General features: G+C 38.3%; 1 protein-coding gene across 4 annotated transcripts in view; it reads right to left on the bottom strand.

Annotated features, from left to right (window-relative positions):
* The window catches only part of LOC122968298 (rab GTPase-activating protein 1), an 83,626-nt gene that overhangs the window by 8,645 nt on the left and 57,886 nt on the right, over positions 1-17,095 (bottom strand). For all 4 annotated transcript variants that reach the window (XM_044333411.1, XM_044333414.1, XM_044333412.1 and 1 more), the window contains 10 exons: positions 16,719-16,832; positions 14,044-14,118; positions 13,309-13,434; positions 12,924-13,067; positions 12,470-12,511; positions 11,853-11,981; positions 8,262-8,354; positions 6,772-6,882; positions 6,267-6,371; positions 4,969-5,052 (listed from right to left, as the gene is read on the bottom strand). In XM_044333411.1, the coding sequence (XP_044189346.1) occupies positions 4,969-5,052; positions 6,267-6,371; positions 6,772-6,882; positions 8,262-8,354; positions 11,853-11,981; positions 12,470-12,511; positions 12,924-13,067; positions 13,309-13,434; positions 14,044-14,118; positions 16,719-16,832 (1,023 nt within the window). The remainder of the gene's footprint in view (positions 1-4,968; positions 5,053-6,266; positions 6,372-6,771; positions 6,883-8,261; positions 8,355-11,852; positions 11,982-12,469; positions 12,512-12,923; positions 13,068-13,308; positions 13,435-14,043; positions 14,119-16,718; positions 16,833-17,095) is intronic.

Below are 17,095 nucleotides of genomic sequence, written 5' to 3'. Positions count from 1 at the left end.
AGATGTGTAATAAAACAATCAGCACTGGAAGAAGTATTCAGATCCTCGAGTAAAGTATAAAAATACTCTGCTACAAGTTGAAGTCCTGCATTCAAAATTACAGAGTGAAGTACACAAGCACTGGCAGCAAAATGTACTTTAAGTATTAAGTTCTCATTATGCAGAATGGCCCCTTTCAGAGTGATCTATAATTGCATATATTCTACTGTTTGATTATTATTGCTGATGCATTAATGTTAGGACCATTTTGATGTTGCAGCTGACTGAAATTGAGCTAATTTTACCTACTTTATATAATGTTGAGTAGTTTTATCAAGACTGTTTTGTAAGTAAAATCTTAATCTGCAGAGTAACTAGTAACAACATCTTTCAGATAAATGTAGTGGAGTTAAAAGGTACAGTTTTTGCCTCTGAAATGTAGTGGAACGGAATTACAAAGTAGCAGAAAATGTAAATACTCAAGTAAAGAACAAGTATCTCAAAAACTGCATCTGTAAAAGTATTTAGTTAGTTTCCACCACTTACTATAATGACCACAAATTATATAACTGATATTTATCAGCTTAGAACATTTGTTCTGCTAAGAATGAAGCGTGGAAAAATAAAGAAATTTGATTACAGTGATACGTCAATCCAAGTATGAAATACTTATTGCTATGGAGAATTTTAAAAAATTACCCTCTACTCCCCAAAAACCCTTTTTAAAAAAAGGAAGGTTTAACAGTCGTCAGTACTTCAGTATTTTATCATGTTATTCCATAGTAGAGCCAGCATATAATAGGACAACCGAACAAAAATGTGATGTAATTTCAAATTTAAACCAAATTCATGTCCATGCAGTAAAGTACTGATTTCAGAGACAGACAACGTAGTGTATTCTTCTGCTGAGAAAGACCTTTAACGGTTTTTCTACCCATCTCTTATAATTTCCGCCTGTACTGATCAACCACTCTGCGCTACCCGGTGTCTCCTTTACCATCTCTGTTTGTGGTTCTTGGTAAATCAGTCTCTGCACTTGCGGCGCAAACTTCATCCTCTTACTGTAAGTCCATTAGTGTTAGAATGTCCTGTTTATCCAGAGCTCACATCTCTTTTTCCTCCCCTTCTCCTCCATCTACACCCATAACCCACAGCCACAAACATGCATACAGACATACAAACACACCCACACACACACACACACACACACACACACGCTTGTAATCTAGCTTGCCGGCAAACAGAGAAAACAATGTGACATGAGTCATCCTAACGGGTACATCAGGTCATCCCACCTCTCTATAGACAGACTATCTATCTCTATCCATTCCTGCTCTCTGCATGTCTTTCATTCCCTGTGGCACATACAGTATATCTCTCTTCATCCTCCCGCTTTAGAGATCAATCTATATATCTATCTGTTTATCTTTAGCCGAGTAGATATCCATCTTTCTCCTCCTACATGTCTTTTATCTTTTTCTCCTGTCATCCTCTTCTTCATTTGCTCTCAGCTGCCATTACTGTGCAGCATCTCTCCACCTCCCCCAATCACTACTTGATCTTGCAGCTGCCCCATTGCTTCCTTTTTTAACTAATGTTACACCACGTTCTGCTGTACATCTTTTTACTTTGTAAAGCTTTTTACTTGAGATGTTTTCTGTCTTCAGTCATTTTTTTTTCCTCAAGATGGAGAGTAGGCATTTTACTCCCCTTCATATTTTTTTCTATAATTAGTAGAAGGGCTGAGAGGCACATGGTGGAGGGAAGAGTCTGTTCTGCTGGGATTTTCAAGTCTATGCAAGACGGGGCACATGTCAATCTACAGGCAGGAGACTTTAACACTCTACCATCTGTAAGCTTGCTATCAAGGATTACTTTGCTCATTTCGATTTAAGAAAAACAGGGCAGTTGTTGTTTTTTTTCCACTCTTTCTTTATTATTTTTTGACCCTGTTGTATCACACTAATAACAGATTTTGCTTTTGTTTCTGATAGTTCAGGCTCAAGACCCATGGGCTATATTTTGTTGTCAGGTTTTTCATAATCCATTTTTTTTCCACAAACAAACACTCAATAATTCATTGCGTGCAGATCCTGCAGTAAATTTACTTCCTGAGGCAATTTTTGGTAAAGCATATGGTAGATATATGCTTATAATGGCCATACTGTAAGCACATGCAACTTTAATTACTCTGTCACATTTATAACATTATGTATAAAGCTTAGAGCTAAAAGCAGATAATTAGGATGCAATTCTGGACTCTGTCACTTCAAGAGATCCTCAAAGTATTTTGGTGCTCTTCGATATTTGGCTGTGTTCAAAATACTATTTTAAACCTGTAAGAGGTATCATAAATGTGATGCTAACAGGGCCTTAGAGACACAAGCACTGGCACATGTCGCTGTACCTGGCAGGTTCCCATCTAGCCTGAGTGTATCTACAACAGGGATTATAATACACCACTCGACACCGTTTTAGCTTCACCATCAACCAGCATTTCTCTGTCCTTGTGGGCTGGAGGGCCAATTAGCACACGAGGCTTTCTTGGCTCCAATCCCACAAAATGAAACATGGTCTTCACAGCCGCTGAAATAGAAAAACGCTATTTGAAGAATAATTTGAGTTATCTGGGTTGGAAAACAACGCAGGCTATTTTGGGGCATTCCTCAATTTGTCAATCCCAGAGGATTGAATGCTGCTGTCCTCCCTCTGCTTTCTCATCCACAGACTTACAGTAAGTTCCTTTTCTCCCTCTTTCCATCTATCACCTTCCTGTCACAAAAAGAACTATTTTTGACGAAGCCCCATTTTCACACTTAGCTCTGCTCGACACAGCTCTCGGCTGTATGCTAGCAATCTGAAGGCTGCTTTTAGCCATAATACACACACAAACAAACACACAAACTCACAGCCATCAAATCCTGCCTGCTTTATGATAGCTCTTGTCATCAGCTCTCAGATCTGCTGTCAATTCCAATTTGATGCCAATATTTTTAGACTCAGGTGAGGTTAAGATCTGTTTCTAAATTAGTCTTCTTGCTATTTCTGTCTGCCCTCACAGGCAGCGATTGGAGCTGGATTGTTGCATAATGTCTCTGTGCTGATGGTAATAGTACTTGATCTGGGTAGGTTTATATTTAAGCATTAAGTGACAGGATGGGATCTGAAAGGATGAAAATCACCGTAAGAGGAATTCGGAGAGACAGAAACTCGAAATACACTCACAGGCTCAGTCATCAAAGGCTCGGGGTTCAGCTCAGGGACAGTTTGTAAAATTAGATATTTCTGCTAACTAGACGAATGAATGAAAACAGAATGAAAAGCAAATCTATTTTGCTCTCAAATAGCACACTACTTTTAAACATTTACACCTCGTCTTGCCACAGTAATGGCTTGATTGGAGCTTTGATATGAAATGACAAGCTAAATAAGGAAAGGAAATTTGTGGAGAGGTGCTCAAAGGCTAAAACATTCAAGGTTCAAGATGGGGCCCATAAAATGTACAAAAAATAGACCAAACTACCTTTAAAGTTTAAAGGTACAGTAAACAAATTAAACAAAAGAATACACAGTAAAAAAAAAATATGAGAAATCTATAGGCTTAATGAAATGTACAACCAGTCTTGTCACATTGGGGTTAGCGATGTCACTTTGGTGTGAGGGGGTATCTTAATGATAATGACTGCTTAGCCTAGTTAAAATATGAAAGGATCAGAACAAGAGATGTTCAGTGGAAACATGGTGGCTTCATTTCTGTTGTGCTTTGAGATAATAATTGAAATAAATAAGTAACAAGCCTGCAGGCCATCACTTGCTGCTATGCGGAGACTGCCGACTGCTGGCACCTGCTGTAATCCTCTGAATTTTGATTCCTTCTCATTAAACATTGTGAGTTGTTCCTTGTGGCGATTTTAAATTTATTTTAATAATAATAATAAGTCTCCAAGTTGAAGGCAAATTACTTTGAAAAGTAATGATATTTTGAGTTATAGAAGATTGATGTCATTCTCATACCTGTAAGATAAATATGAAGCTGCCACTCCTTATCAGTTAGCAGGTTATGTGCCAGACTATTTCTTGAAGCAGTTTGGCAAAAGTGTGGATTAAACAAACAAGATATAAAGACTTAATTACAATTGGACAGAACATGGCTAGCTTTGATTTACAACCCACTAGTACGCTCACATTTTTAGTAAGCAAAGCAATATTCTGTGCACTGACAAGTCTGAATTCTCTTTAGTTTTCTGTTCATCTACTCTAGATCGTATAGCTACTCTTAAAATTACATCTAGGCCACAGAGCAGAAAGCAGCTTTTGATAAATTCTTAAATTCTTGAAACAACAGCCGCTGTGCAGAACTCAGCTGATGGGATTTTAACCAGAACTAAGAACTGTGAGCTGTTGACACACCTTTTTGTCTCTTCAGTAGGTTTTAGGATTGATTTGAAGATTGTATTGATTACCTTTAAGGCACTTAATGGCCTGGCTACCTGCTATATTTCAGACCTTTGAGTTCAGTAGGGACCTTTGTAGAACTTGAGACCTTAAAGCGAAGGTCTTTTGTCTGTCCAGGCTCAAAACTAAGGGCACAAAGATTTGACTGAGTCATTGCCATACCTAAACGTAACTGTCTATTCTATTGTATTTTAGTTTTACTTTAATATCTTATATTTACCATATGTTTTACCATTTGTTTTTGATTATTGTTTTGGTTTTTCTGTGCAAAGCACTTTTTAACTTTGTGATTATGATCATAAATACACTGATGATGAACTAATACGCTAACAAAAATTACTTGTGATATTTCAAAGGTATTGTAACAGTAGAGAACATACTGTATTTAATAGGATAGGAATGAACAGTCAAAACAACTTGGGTGTGCCTGACACAGTACATTCATTGTTTCACTTCTCTAAAATGATGGTGCAAAATGTGCAAATGTTTCAAGAAATAATTCTAAAGCACAATTTTCACATATTAAGTTCATACCTGCTTATATTCTCCAATAATGGATCCGTTCTTCTTAATCTCTGATTCAGACTTATCGAGCTCTCGTCTGCACATCTCCTTCAGCTGTGAACACACACGCACGCACGCACGCACGCACACACACACACACACACACACACACACACACACACACACACACACAGGAACTGTTAGGCTGTTTCAGGGCAGAGACCAAGGACAGATGCGGTGTCAGAGGCCCCAGAGACCATGTGACTGTCATGAAATGTAAAGAAGACAGAGAAAGGTATTGGCAGACTTAAGGCTCAGGGCAAAGTGACGCCCTCTACGCAACCTCTATGCAAGCACATAAATCACTCACAGCTACACCTACACACTCAAGAAGACAGAAGACATTTGGAGGACAGCATTTAACACACATGGGAACAGAGGCAGCATGTCTGTCCTCTGTCCCAAAGGGATTCTTCATTGAACTCATCGAAGATGAGCTGACATCCTTTGACTATGAAGAGAACGTATGTATAGAAATGACACAGAAGATAGAGGAAGACAAGAGAGAGACAAATTCATGAAATTGTCTTTTTTAAATATATAGACACAGGGAATAAATGACTGAAAGACAGACAGAGCGTATTGAAAGGCGACTATACAAAGAAACTGACAGGCAGACACAAACAGTGAAATAGATGTTTAGAGGAACAAAGATGCTTGTGCGTGACATTTGCTGTATGTCTAAAGGGGATCTCATGGCTTAAGGTTTGACTGGGCTACATTCAGTACTGTTTTGTTTAGATTTGATCACTGCAGAAAAATTTTTGACCTGCAACATACTTAGTCTCTGGATGCAGTTATGGTATGATCAGTGCTACCACCTCTGAAAAATAGAAATTACAGCCTTGTTTTTAAGAACAGCATTACAACCTAAAAGACAAGCAAATATGTGTCATCTGCAGATATTTATTCCACCAAACAACACAGCATGAGATTATACTGATTAACACATCATCTTCACAGAAAGAGAGTTTTATCAGTGAAATCAGCTGTTGTAATGTTTGGTGCAAAACCTGCAGACTCTTGGTTCTGTCCATAAGACTGTTCAGTCACAGCCTGTTGCATTAAAATTGCATGTTTAGGAGTAACATATGATAATCTATTCACTTGCAACAGTGCCGACCCTTTCCTATTATCTGCAACCCCGTGAGTCGCATGAGATGAAATAAAACATATGTTTTATGTTTACCTGGGGTTAGCAAAAATGTTTTCCCCCCGCACAGGCTCAGTTTTAATCTGGACAAAAGTGTCTTGTTGTTGGCTCTAACCTGTGCAGACTCTTCCTCCAATCGTCTCTTCTCGTCCTCTGAGTCCACCAGTTTCTGTTTGGTCAGCAGCAACTCTTTATTCAAGGCGTCTGCCTTCTCCTCAGCCTGACACACAAACACACACACACACACATACAAAATAATCTAATGCTGATAAGGTCATTGAAAGTAAAACTCGCCCTACATTCTCTGTTTTCAAGGTGAGTCAAACAATGACACACATTCTTTGCCATACACACACACACACACTCACTGATGACATTTTGAGACAGTGTAATAAAGGTTCAGTATAAATAAAGGTTACATGTATGTATTTCTATTGCACAAACACACTTATGCTTTCATTCTCATGTTGTTTCAGTTCTTGCACAAACGTTGCCACATCAATCGCATATTTGTTTCTGTTAGATATCCTTACAGAAGTGACAAGCCAAGTTTTCACAAACATTTGTACGCACACACATCAATGCATCACATAAACAGATAACATTTGTCTTTGGCTTACGTTGTCGAGGTCTTTGCGCAGGGCAATCTTGCTGCTGACTAGTTCGTGTGCCAGGTCGTCATTCTCCTGCTCCAAACGCATGTTAGCCTCTTGCAAACGACGGTTCTCCCGCTGGACAGAGGGAGGAAGGGAAAGGAAAAACAGAATCGGAAAGACAGATTGTCACAAAAAAAAAAAAAAAGAAGAATAAGACAGATAAAGACAAGAAAAACAATAAGGAGAAAAACAGAGAAGCATATGAACAAAGAGAAGTTCAGCAAAATGAAAGAGGAAGGAGAGTGAAAGATAGCAGAGCCGGGAAAAAGGAGTTAATCAGACAGAGTTGCGAATGAATGTGTAAGCATCTCTTCCTGTCACAGCAGTTTCTGCGGTAATGCAACATGTGCTGAATAAGAGTATGAAAGTGAACTGTGATCAGGTGAGAGCGTAATTGCAGGATAAGAATTATCTGTAATGTTTAACAGGTCATAACCGGTTTGTACATCATTAACACACTGTTGCATTAAAAACTGACTACCAGTAAAATACGTCTCCAGAGAGATGACAGGCAGAAGAGTTCAGTGGATGAAGTATAGATATTGCAAAATTTTAAGAAAAAATAATGCAATTTTCTTACATAAGTGGCATTTTTTTCAGTTTACTCAATGACTTGCACAGTGACGTCTGAGTCTATTTTTGCAAATAATATATTGTCATTTCAGAGCAATGCTTTTAATTAAATTCTTGCTGCTCACCTACCATGTAGTATTACAAACATTCCAACATGCCTCCTTTGAAATATAATGTTGTTTTTAGGAGCACTTTTTTTTTTTAGAGCAAACACAGAAGAAGTTCAGTCACTGTTACTGATGATCTTGTACTATATAAAACCAACCCGTTACCCTTGAGATGACTTATGGCATCTACAATTAATTTTTTTTGATGCCATGTAGTTTTTCTTCCCTAATCAAGTGTGTAGACCGTCAAGGCCCACAGTAAAAAAAACAAACAAGTGGGAAATCAGAATAAGGTGGTCGTTTTAACACTGATAGATACATTTACACCTATTTTTCATTTAAAAACAGTGTAAACGTATTAGCAGGGGCAAATTTAAAACTGTAACGATTATTTAGATGACAATAATAATGTGGTCGTAACACTCTGCATTACAATATCTGCACCCAAGAGTTGTAGAGCTGTGGGATCAAACATAATACTTTAGATACTAAATAAGCAACAAATTTGTAAATAATAAATAGTTGTCTCTTTTATCTCTCTTTCAACTTGCTGTGCTGCTGACAGAACTGGTGCAGCACTTTAAAGATATCATGCTGTACGGAGAGCAGGAATGCAAAGGTTCCTGCTCTAGACGGAAAAATTGAGTCAGAGTTGGATATTTTTTTTTAGAAGTAGATATAACTTAATGTCAAGTTTATGTTCATTTAATGAATTAGTATTTAAAAAGTTTGATGCCTACTGTGCGAATGTGAATAATGTGTGCTCGTGTCTACCTCGTATCTCTCGATGGGGGCCTCCTGCTGTTCCTGCTGCTCCCTCATGGTGTGGTACTCCTTCTCAAATTTCTTCAGTTTCTTCTGGCTGATCTGTAGAGCAGTAACAAATCTCTGGTAGTCATCAGCTGTATCACACATATGAAAAGTTATATTAATAATCGCGATTACACACATGATGAAAGATAGAAATATAAACTAGCCCACTGGTCTTTGGCTCTTTCACTTGACGTGGGTACAGGAGGAAAGTCTTTCCAATCTTTTGTAAACAAGAACAAAAGATTTATAATCTCCGCTTGACTGTGTTGTTTTTTTAGTCTAGCATTTGAATGAGACGTAATGGAACATATGCTGAGATCACTGCCCAATTTGCTTCAGTTAATTTCCGTCTGACAAGCCCGTTCACTGGGTTATATCTGTCCACACAGTCGACAGTAACTCATACCACCTTATTGTTTTGTTAAACTTGGAAAAAGGTTCATGGATTTATGCAAAAATGTCAAACAAAGCTAAACAAATTACAGCATTTACAGATAAGGTTGTAACATCAAAACATGCAGAACACATTAACAGGGGCTTAAAGGTCCCTGAAGGCAGTGTATATCTATACATGAACTATTGCTAATAATGGATTACACTGTATAATCAACTACACACTATCGTAGCTACCGTTTTTCTGAGGGAACCTGGATTATTGTCTGTTACTGCGGTTCCAACAAAATCAGTGTCTAACCAACTGTGAACAGGTTTCCCTGGTTAAAGCTGAATTTCAGCAGCTAATACCAATAATCATTTTTTTGTTGAATTGCTTCTGTACAGAGTTCAGGTTCAGTGTTACACTTCAGATCCCCCAAAGCAGTGAAACAGAGTCCCATTTAAGAGCACACACACTTAGAGTCACATTCACACTGTGTACACACTGCATTTAGGCAATCTCACCAAGAGGCCTTTCACTGCCCAGCTGCCACCTCACATTAGCCTTTTTAAAAGAGATAGCTAACATACAATGAAAACTGTGTGCCTGATTTGGAGGAGAAAGAGAGAACCAAACACTCTGTCCATTCTGTGGATTTTAATGCATGTACTGTATGTGGTGATGGCTGCGACATCAGAGTACTGTTTGTCTTTGTGGGCATGCCTGCAGTTCATGTCACAACCTCAGGTTTAGTATCATACTACAGTATATCCAATCATCCAAATGTTCCCATCACTCAGCACCTAATGATGTTGGCAGAACTGGGACAGCATAGCCCACATGTTGTCCCGGTCTAAGTGGAACGTGTGTCTGCGTGTGTGTGTGTGTGTGTGTGTTCTCTGAGTGTATCTGGTCGCAGACTCTGCTCTGTAAATGAGAGTGACAAAAGGAGGAAAAAGTACAAGAGGTCATTCGGGGCAGGAGTTGCCTCATCCATCTCCTTTCTTGTTCGTTTTTTATCCTTTCTCTCTCAGCCTTGACAGACAGCTGGGTCCACAGAACTTACTACTAAGAAAAGCAATTAGGGAACACAGAGCAACCATGGCTTTCACAACTACAGCCATGATTCATCAACATAAAATATTTCTCATCATACAAGTCTTGGATCTATTATTAATTAGCTGTGCTGCACTGTCAGTATTGTTTTCTGAATGTTCACTGGCAACTGGGCAACTGTAGCCCACGAGGGAGAGCGGGTCGTCTACTAATTGGAAAAACGGTGGTTCGATTCCCAGCTACTCTGGTCCACATGTCGAAGTGTCCTTGGGCAAGATACTAAACCCCAAATTGCTCCCTGCGTGGTAGCTTGCTGCCATCGGTGTGTGAGAATAGGTGAATGTAGCTTGGAGTGTAAAAGTGCTTTGAGCGGTCAGAAGACAGTACAGTCCATTTAACTAATAAATACCTGCTGATACACGCTCAAATGTACTACTGTAGGTAAAGAGTACAATACCTCGAGGTACGTAGACTTACAGAAGACACAGGTAAAAAAAAACAAAGCTGACAAAGACAGGAAAAAAAAACTCTGCAGGCCTTAATGGTTTTGATTTTAATTCCCAGGGCAATTTGCATATATCGGCTCTAGAAGTCAAAAGGTTGGCAGACAAGAAGAGAACGTCGGTGTAACAACAACACACTGAGACAACATAAATGACCTTGGTTTGACTACAATGTCTGCTGAATAAATTTTGCGAGGTGACTATACAAAGTGTGTTTTATCACATATTCACTTAAAATATATTCAAATTATAATGACCTTTGACTGCAATTCTTAAATAAAGAGTTTTAGTAAATAGTAAAGAGAGGAAAGAGACACGGGATCAACAGTTCAAAAAGGTCAGGATGTTTGACATTCAGCTCTAGTATATACAGTACCAGTCAAAAGTTTGGACACACCTTCCCATTCACTTGAATGAGAAAATATGTCCAAACTTTTGACTGCTACTGTATATAAAATCCATGGAAACAACACACACTGACACATACCCAGGTAGGCAATCCATGTGTAGTCGGCAAAGATATTATGACGAATCAGAGCAAAAGTGGGGAATAAAGTTAGAGCACCTGGCAACCCAGAAAGATCTGTGGTCCAATCAGAAGTCAGTATCGACAGTCAATGAGGACAGCAGTAATCTGGTCAGTTAATCCCCCTACAGTCACATCCAGGCTTCAGATTAGCGTACCTTGACTCAGATTTAATTTTCAGCTCCAACATTACAGTAGTCACTGCAGGTCAATTTGCCAAATTACTTCTTTGAATTATTTTCTCTTGCCAACTAATGTGCTGGGAATAATTTCTTAAAGCATCATGCAGTAAATGGTGGGTTGATTAGTCTCTATTTAACTACATGAGGATATTTTGTTCAAATGGGTACAAAGAAATCCTTAAAAAAACAATAATAACTGAACTTAATAATTACATAGGGCATACAGACAAGACAAATGAACCAAAAGCAGCACAAAATAAAGAACATTTTTGCTTTCATAGCTGTTTTTCTTCACATCTGAGAGGCCACAGCCAAAACTTCGAAGTTATGCCTCTAAGATAAGTACTAAAACATCTTCAACACTTCACAGCAAGTCTTGGTGCCTCTGATTTACTACCACTGGATTTTTCTCTGTTGGAAGAGCTCATTGTGTGTCTCTCCCACCTGTCTGACTGAGAACCAAAAAGCTCAAATCTCTCACTATGAAAAATAAATAAAAGTCAGCTGGCTCCTTTACAAAGTTTGTGCTAATAAATATCTCTGCCCAAAGTTACCTTCAAAGTCAGGTCCTCTTAACTGGGCCAGGCTGTTCAAAATAGGTCAGGACACAGGTGTGAGTGTGTGCGCGTGTTGAGAGACAGAGAGAGAGGGATAGAGGTGTGTGTTTGTGTGTTTGTGGGTTCATTACATCTGTTAAATTTTGTCTTAAAGTTCAACAGTGGCCCCTACTGGTGTTTAGGCAGCACTGCTGGTCTATAATACAGGTTTTATATAAATTAAAATCAATTGCTTTTTAACTTTGCCACATAAGGGACTCGCATAGCTTTTTATTTTAACTCGCTAAACCAAAAAGGAGGTTATTAACAACACTTTGAAATTAATACAGAGCTGAAAAAGTGTAAAACTCACCTTCATGCTACAGGCCAGCTCCATCAGTTTCTTTGCATTTTCCTCAGAACGGTACCTTTTCGGAACCGGGACACGAAAGAATTTGAGCGCACCCTCGAAGTCAGTTTGGATCAAATCGTCTTTTGATGTCTGAGGAAAAGAAGGGTGGGAACACAAATTTAAATTACACACACATTTACAGTATCCAAGCAAGAAATAAATAATGTATTTCCTTTTCTGGTAACACGAAGAAGCACAATCCTCACTGATTAAAAACAATGTTCTGAAATGTTAAAACAAACTAGATGTCATGAACAATAGATTTGTGAGGAACCAGCTTAAGTCTAAAAATAAACATAAAATAAAAGTTGCTCCAAAGAAATCTGTGCATTGACAGAGCTCTAATTTTGTGGCTATACTCACCTCAACTAAAAACATGTGCAATGCTTTCAGCACACAACAGCAGAGTGACACTATTCATCAGTCTGCACCTGCTCACGTGTGCAGACGGGTAAAATCTTTCCATGGTTTGATTTTCTTTTGGCACATGCTGTGCGTTTCTATTTCTACACAGAGCTGGGGGGGGGTGGGTCTGTGAATGTGTTTGTGTGCATTCATTTGTGTGTGGGCTAGCTCACCTTCAGAAGTGCCAAGGCTACATTGAATATCACGCTGATGCCCTGAGAATAATAAAGAAAAGATTTCAGATTCAGAGTGTATTGAGCAACAGGTAAGTAGTTATTTTGAAGCAAGAGCAGAGCTACTATATGTTCAAAGAAATTGACATAAAATATGTGTTTAAGTGTAAAAAATTGAATATTTTAGGCGTGTGCATGTGTAGGAGTGTGTGCACAAACAGTATTTATAGATTTGCTGTGTAATTTATTTAATACTTAGTAAGTTTTAAAATAATTATTTTTTGCAATCAATGTAAACACAATACTCAGTAAGTCTTCTTTATTTTTCACTGTTTAAAATTAATCTGTAACACATCATGTTGTGGTAAAAATAATAAGGTGTGAATTGTTTCAAAACTGTGTGTGAATTGCAGCCAATTTATGTACTTGTATGTCTTTTTATTTCATTACCAACCTCACACAGTAACAGGTCAATGATATGGAAGACCATGTAAAGAGGGAACTTGGCTGTGAAGAGGGTGAGGAACCACTGAGAGGCGTACATATGAGCCTCGAGACCCACATTCAGGAAATGGTTGTATAGATCTGGAATATATTCCTGTTAAAGGCAAACAGACAGAGAAAAATGAGGAGGAAAAATAATAAAGAGACAGGAGAGCAGGAAGGTAGAGAAGAAGGAATGATGTGAAGGGAAAGAAATGGGAAAGAGATGAATTTATAGATGTAATGCACAAAAATGTTACTCACATAAACAAATAAGCATTATTAGTCTGATTATAATACAGTATTTGAAAACAGTGAATATGACTACTGGAGATCACACACACACACACACACACCTGCATGAGTCTCTCAAGTTGGAAGAACTTGCAATGCAGATCTTCAAAGTTCTGCTTGAAAAGATCCCTGAGCCCGTAATCAAACATGATCTTGACCAGCACACTGAAAGCCTGCTCCTCTGGCATCTGAAGAAGAAAACCAAGAGACTTAGTGATTAGTATGTTATGTTAACTCGTATCCTGATGACAGAGATTTCAGATGAGGTTACATTACAAGTTGTAAGGAATATTTTAACCAAAAAATTATTTTTTTTACTGCCTGAACTTGTAGAATAACTCCTTAAAATGTTATTTTGTATACATCTTAGCTTGTCTATTAGCTTCTAAAAACACTGTATTAAGACATTATTTCTCCACTAGATGGCAGTGTTGGCATGTCCCCGGACTGCAAGTGCACTTAAAAGAGAGCCACTCTAGGGTGGCAGATGAACAGATGAACACAGACATATTATACATTATTTATACATTTAAAATATCAGTATCCCACAGTTCCCTCCTTCCATTTGAAACCTTTCTCAAACTGCATTCGTTGTGCAGTAACAGTACAACATACCTACTGTCTCCTGAACTCAATATACAGACAAGACATTAAAAATAAGCCAGAGCAATCCTCCAGCATTGCAGGACATCAAAAAGATACTGATGTTAAATGAAAACAAAACAGTCCTTCCCAGTGCTAGAGATTGTTTGAAAAGCTAAGAATTTTTGCTGGACCCTGCTGATATGAGAACTCACGTGCAGCAGCAGCACAGCAGCCAAGAAAGATTGTCCCTGGCAGTAGCCAATCTCCTCATCGTACACAGAGTACGCCTGGGGGAGAAGACAAACAGACACACACAGACAGACACATAAAATTACTGAATACGTTTTACAGTAAATGCAAAAAAATTTGACGATGGAAATTAAATGATGATGAAATAATAGTAAAAATAGAAAACTCCAAGGTGCTGCTGGTCCAACTATTACGATGAGTAATAGATGTTGGTGCAAATGTTGCCATCACCTTGCAACTTAAGCCTGAGACCGATTCAGACTGAGGGTTTTAAAGCTACATTAATCTGTATTTATGATATCAACACAGAGTCAAATGACGCAATATAATTTGGAAAATAGATGAAGAACCTGCAGGAGCTGAAGTAAAAAAAAAAGTGATGAGTGATTTGAAGAAGGAAAAAACCTTAGGAGTTGGCAAACTGGATCAGGGGCAGAACATCAATAAATAGTGAACAGGTACAGACGAAGATCAAGCTCCACTAGAAGCATAATACAGCTTTAAATTTGACAGAAGAAACTGAGAAATACTTTGAGGATTTGAGAAACAGCACACTGCCATTGTCATATTAAACAAATAAAACTTGTTTAAATATTTAGTTTTTGAAACCACAGCAGACTGGCTGAAACGCGTAGGCGTGTTTTCCACTATGACTAAGTAGCCATGAAGTATTAAAGGCTTTTTTAAATTTATTACCCTCTTGAGTGCCTCTGATCTTTTCAATAACTCTACCACAGCAGACATGTTTGGTTACTGGGCACTTAAGTTACGTGGTACAAGCTGTTGGGAATAATTTCTGGTCGTTTGTCCTCTCCTTCTTAGAAATCTCAAGTTGTTGCAGTGCATGCTGATGATAAAAAACATTTGACTGTATTTTAAAGTGCTCCAATATTGGCAGTAAAATAGCAGTGATGGAAGATAGAGAAGAAGGAAAGAGGTAGATGTTAGTGAGTGATAGAGACTGATAAAGAGACAAACAGAAAGGCAAGAAAAAAGGACTGACAGAGATAGAGAAAAGTTGGAGAGAGATGTTGGTACAAAGGAAGTGGAGTAGATATGAGGTGAGTGAACAAGGGAGAGAGTTTGGAAAAGGGCTGTAGTGGCCTACTGAGCTACAAACACAAATAATGAGTCGAGACAGACAGACAAAGTGTGGATCAATCCACACACAGAGGAAAGGGAGGGCCAACTGAATTATTCAAACACACCTGAGGAGGTGCTTGTCTGGGAAGAGATGGATGCCCTCACCTGAGTTATACATAATGAATGAAATGAAAATGGGGGGGAAAAAAAACAAAACTGTGGAAACACTTCAGCCAGACCAATCATGTGGGATTATGGAGCTATAGGTTGAAATGTGTGTGTGTGTTTCTCACACTGCATGCACGTGTCATGAGAAGGAGAGCGCCTCCACTTCAAGATCAATAAGTATTTTGCGACAAGTTGCAAATATCAGCGTATACAGTCTATGTATGCAGCAGGACTGATTATAGTAGAGTCGAGTGTGTGTGTTTGTGTGTGTGTGTGTTCGATTAGAAACTTATTTGGCTTTTCTAGACAGGCAGTGACTGTTATGAACTCACTGAACCACCCAGAAACAGAGTGGCTGTTCAGGTAATTAAAGAACCTTTCCCTTTAGCTCTGCTCTACAAACACTGTTGTCAGATTTACTGTAAAGCAAGTCATTATCACAGTAATTACACGGTTTTCCAGGGAAACATATGATTCAATTTCACGTGCAGATTATCTCCAAGTGGTTCTAGCAATGAACATTGTTAGGAAAACAAAGCTGTTGTTTATGTCTCACCTGCTTAAATAATTCCAATTACAGTACAGGTTTCTAAATACACTGTCATCCATCTGTAATCATGAGGTAATAAATGCATGTCTGGGCCACATTGTCTATAATAAATGTCTATAATAATAAAAAAATTAATTCCAAAGTTAAGCAAATGTTAATATAAGGGTTCAGCAGTTTGAGTTAGACAAATCAAGTCTCTTTCTTCCAAATTTGTGGTCTTTTTAGTACAAAATTCACCCTTTGTGTTACTGTCTGTTAAAGCACAAAAAGGGGAATTTTACACTGAAAAGACTGTAGATTTAGAAGATAATATCTGATTTGTTCATCGCAAACTGCTGAAACCTCATATTAGCAGTAGCTGAACTTAAGAATACATTTTTACATAGAATGATCATCACACTCACTGAAATCCTCTTTGCGTCCAGTAGGGACAGGAGGAATTACTACAATGACCAACTATTGAGTATTGTTTTAAGACATACTTAAAAAAGTATCATGTTTACCAATATTTTCCTGATGTGTTTTGTGTACATTTTCACTTCATGTCAATTCCATAAACTGCTGCCCTATAAAGTTTGAAAAGCAACTGTCTAAAACAGAAGATCCAGAAGATATCCATCTGTCATAAAGTTTTAATGCAGGCAATGAGGAAGAGAGCAGAGACCAGACTCAATGTTTCTGCAGTTGCTCTACAGAAAGTTTTACACCTCTGTTGCTTTTTGCACTGTGCTGATCCATTATTATGATCGACTAGCTTCATATCGCCCTGTAGTGACTTCAAAGATAAATTAATTTCAACAACTCTTGCATGTATGTGTGTGTGTGTGTGTGTCCCACCTTGCAGATCTTATAGAGGGAGTCTTGTCCATCTCCTCCAGTGTCTTTGAAGTAGTCATGAGCTGGGAATGTCCTGTTAATGTCCCTGGTGATGGCACTGTCCTGAGGGGATTCCTGAAGGTGAGACGAAGGAGAAGAAAGAGGTCAAGGAGAGTGAAAAGAAGTAAATGGATGTGATAGAGAGAGAGATTCTGTCACTTAAGAATCCACAAGATGTTTTTTATTAAATTACTACAAAAAAAAAATTCCACACAGGCCCAGCAGTGGTCAGTGTTTTTCATTATGCGGTGGCCGCGCACACTGCTGAGATTTACAGTAAGGGGCAGGATGAATAACTGGTGGCACACAGTGTTCTCTTCATCAGTACAGACAGTACA

The sequence above is a fragment of the Thunnus albacares genome, chromosome 18, assembly GCF_914725855.1.
Source record: "Thunnus albacares chromosome 18, fThuAlb1.1, whole genome shotgun sequence".
Classification (NCBI taxonomy): Eukaryota; Metazoa; Chordata; class Actinopteri; order Scombriformes; family Scombridae; genus Thunnus; species Thunnus albacares.
Note: the sequence above shows the minus strand (reverse complement) of the source record. Positions and strands in the feature narration are given on the sequence as shown.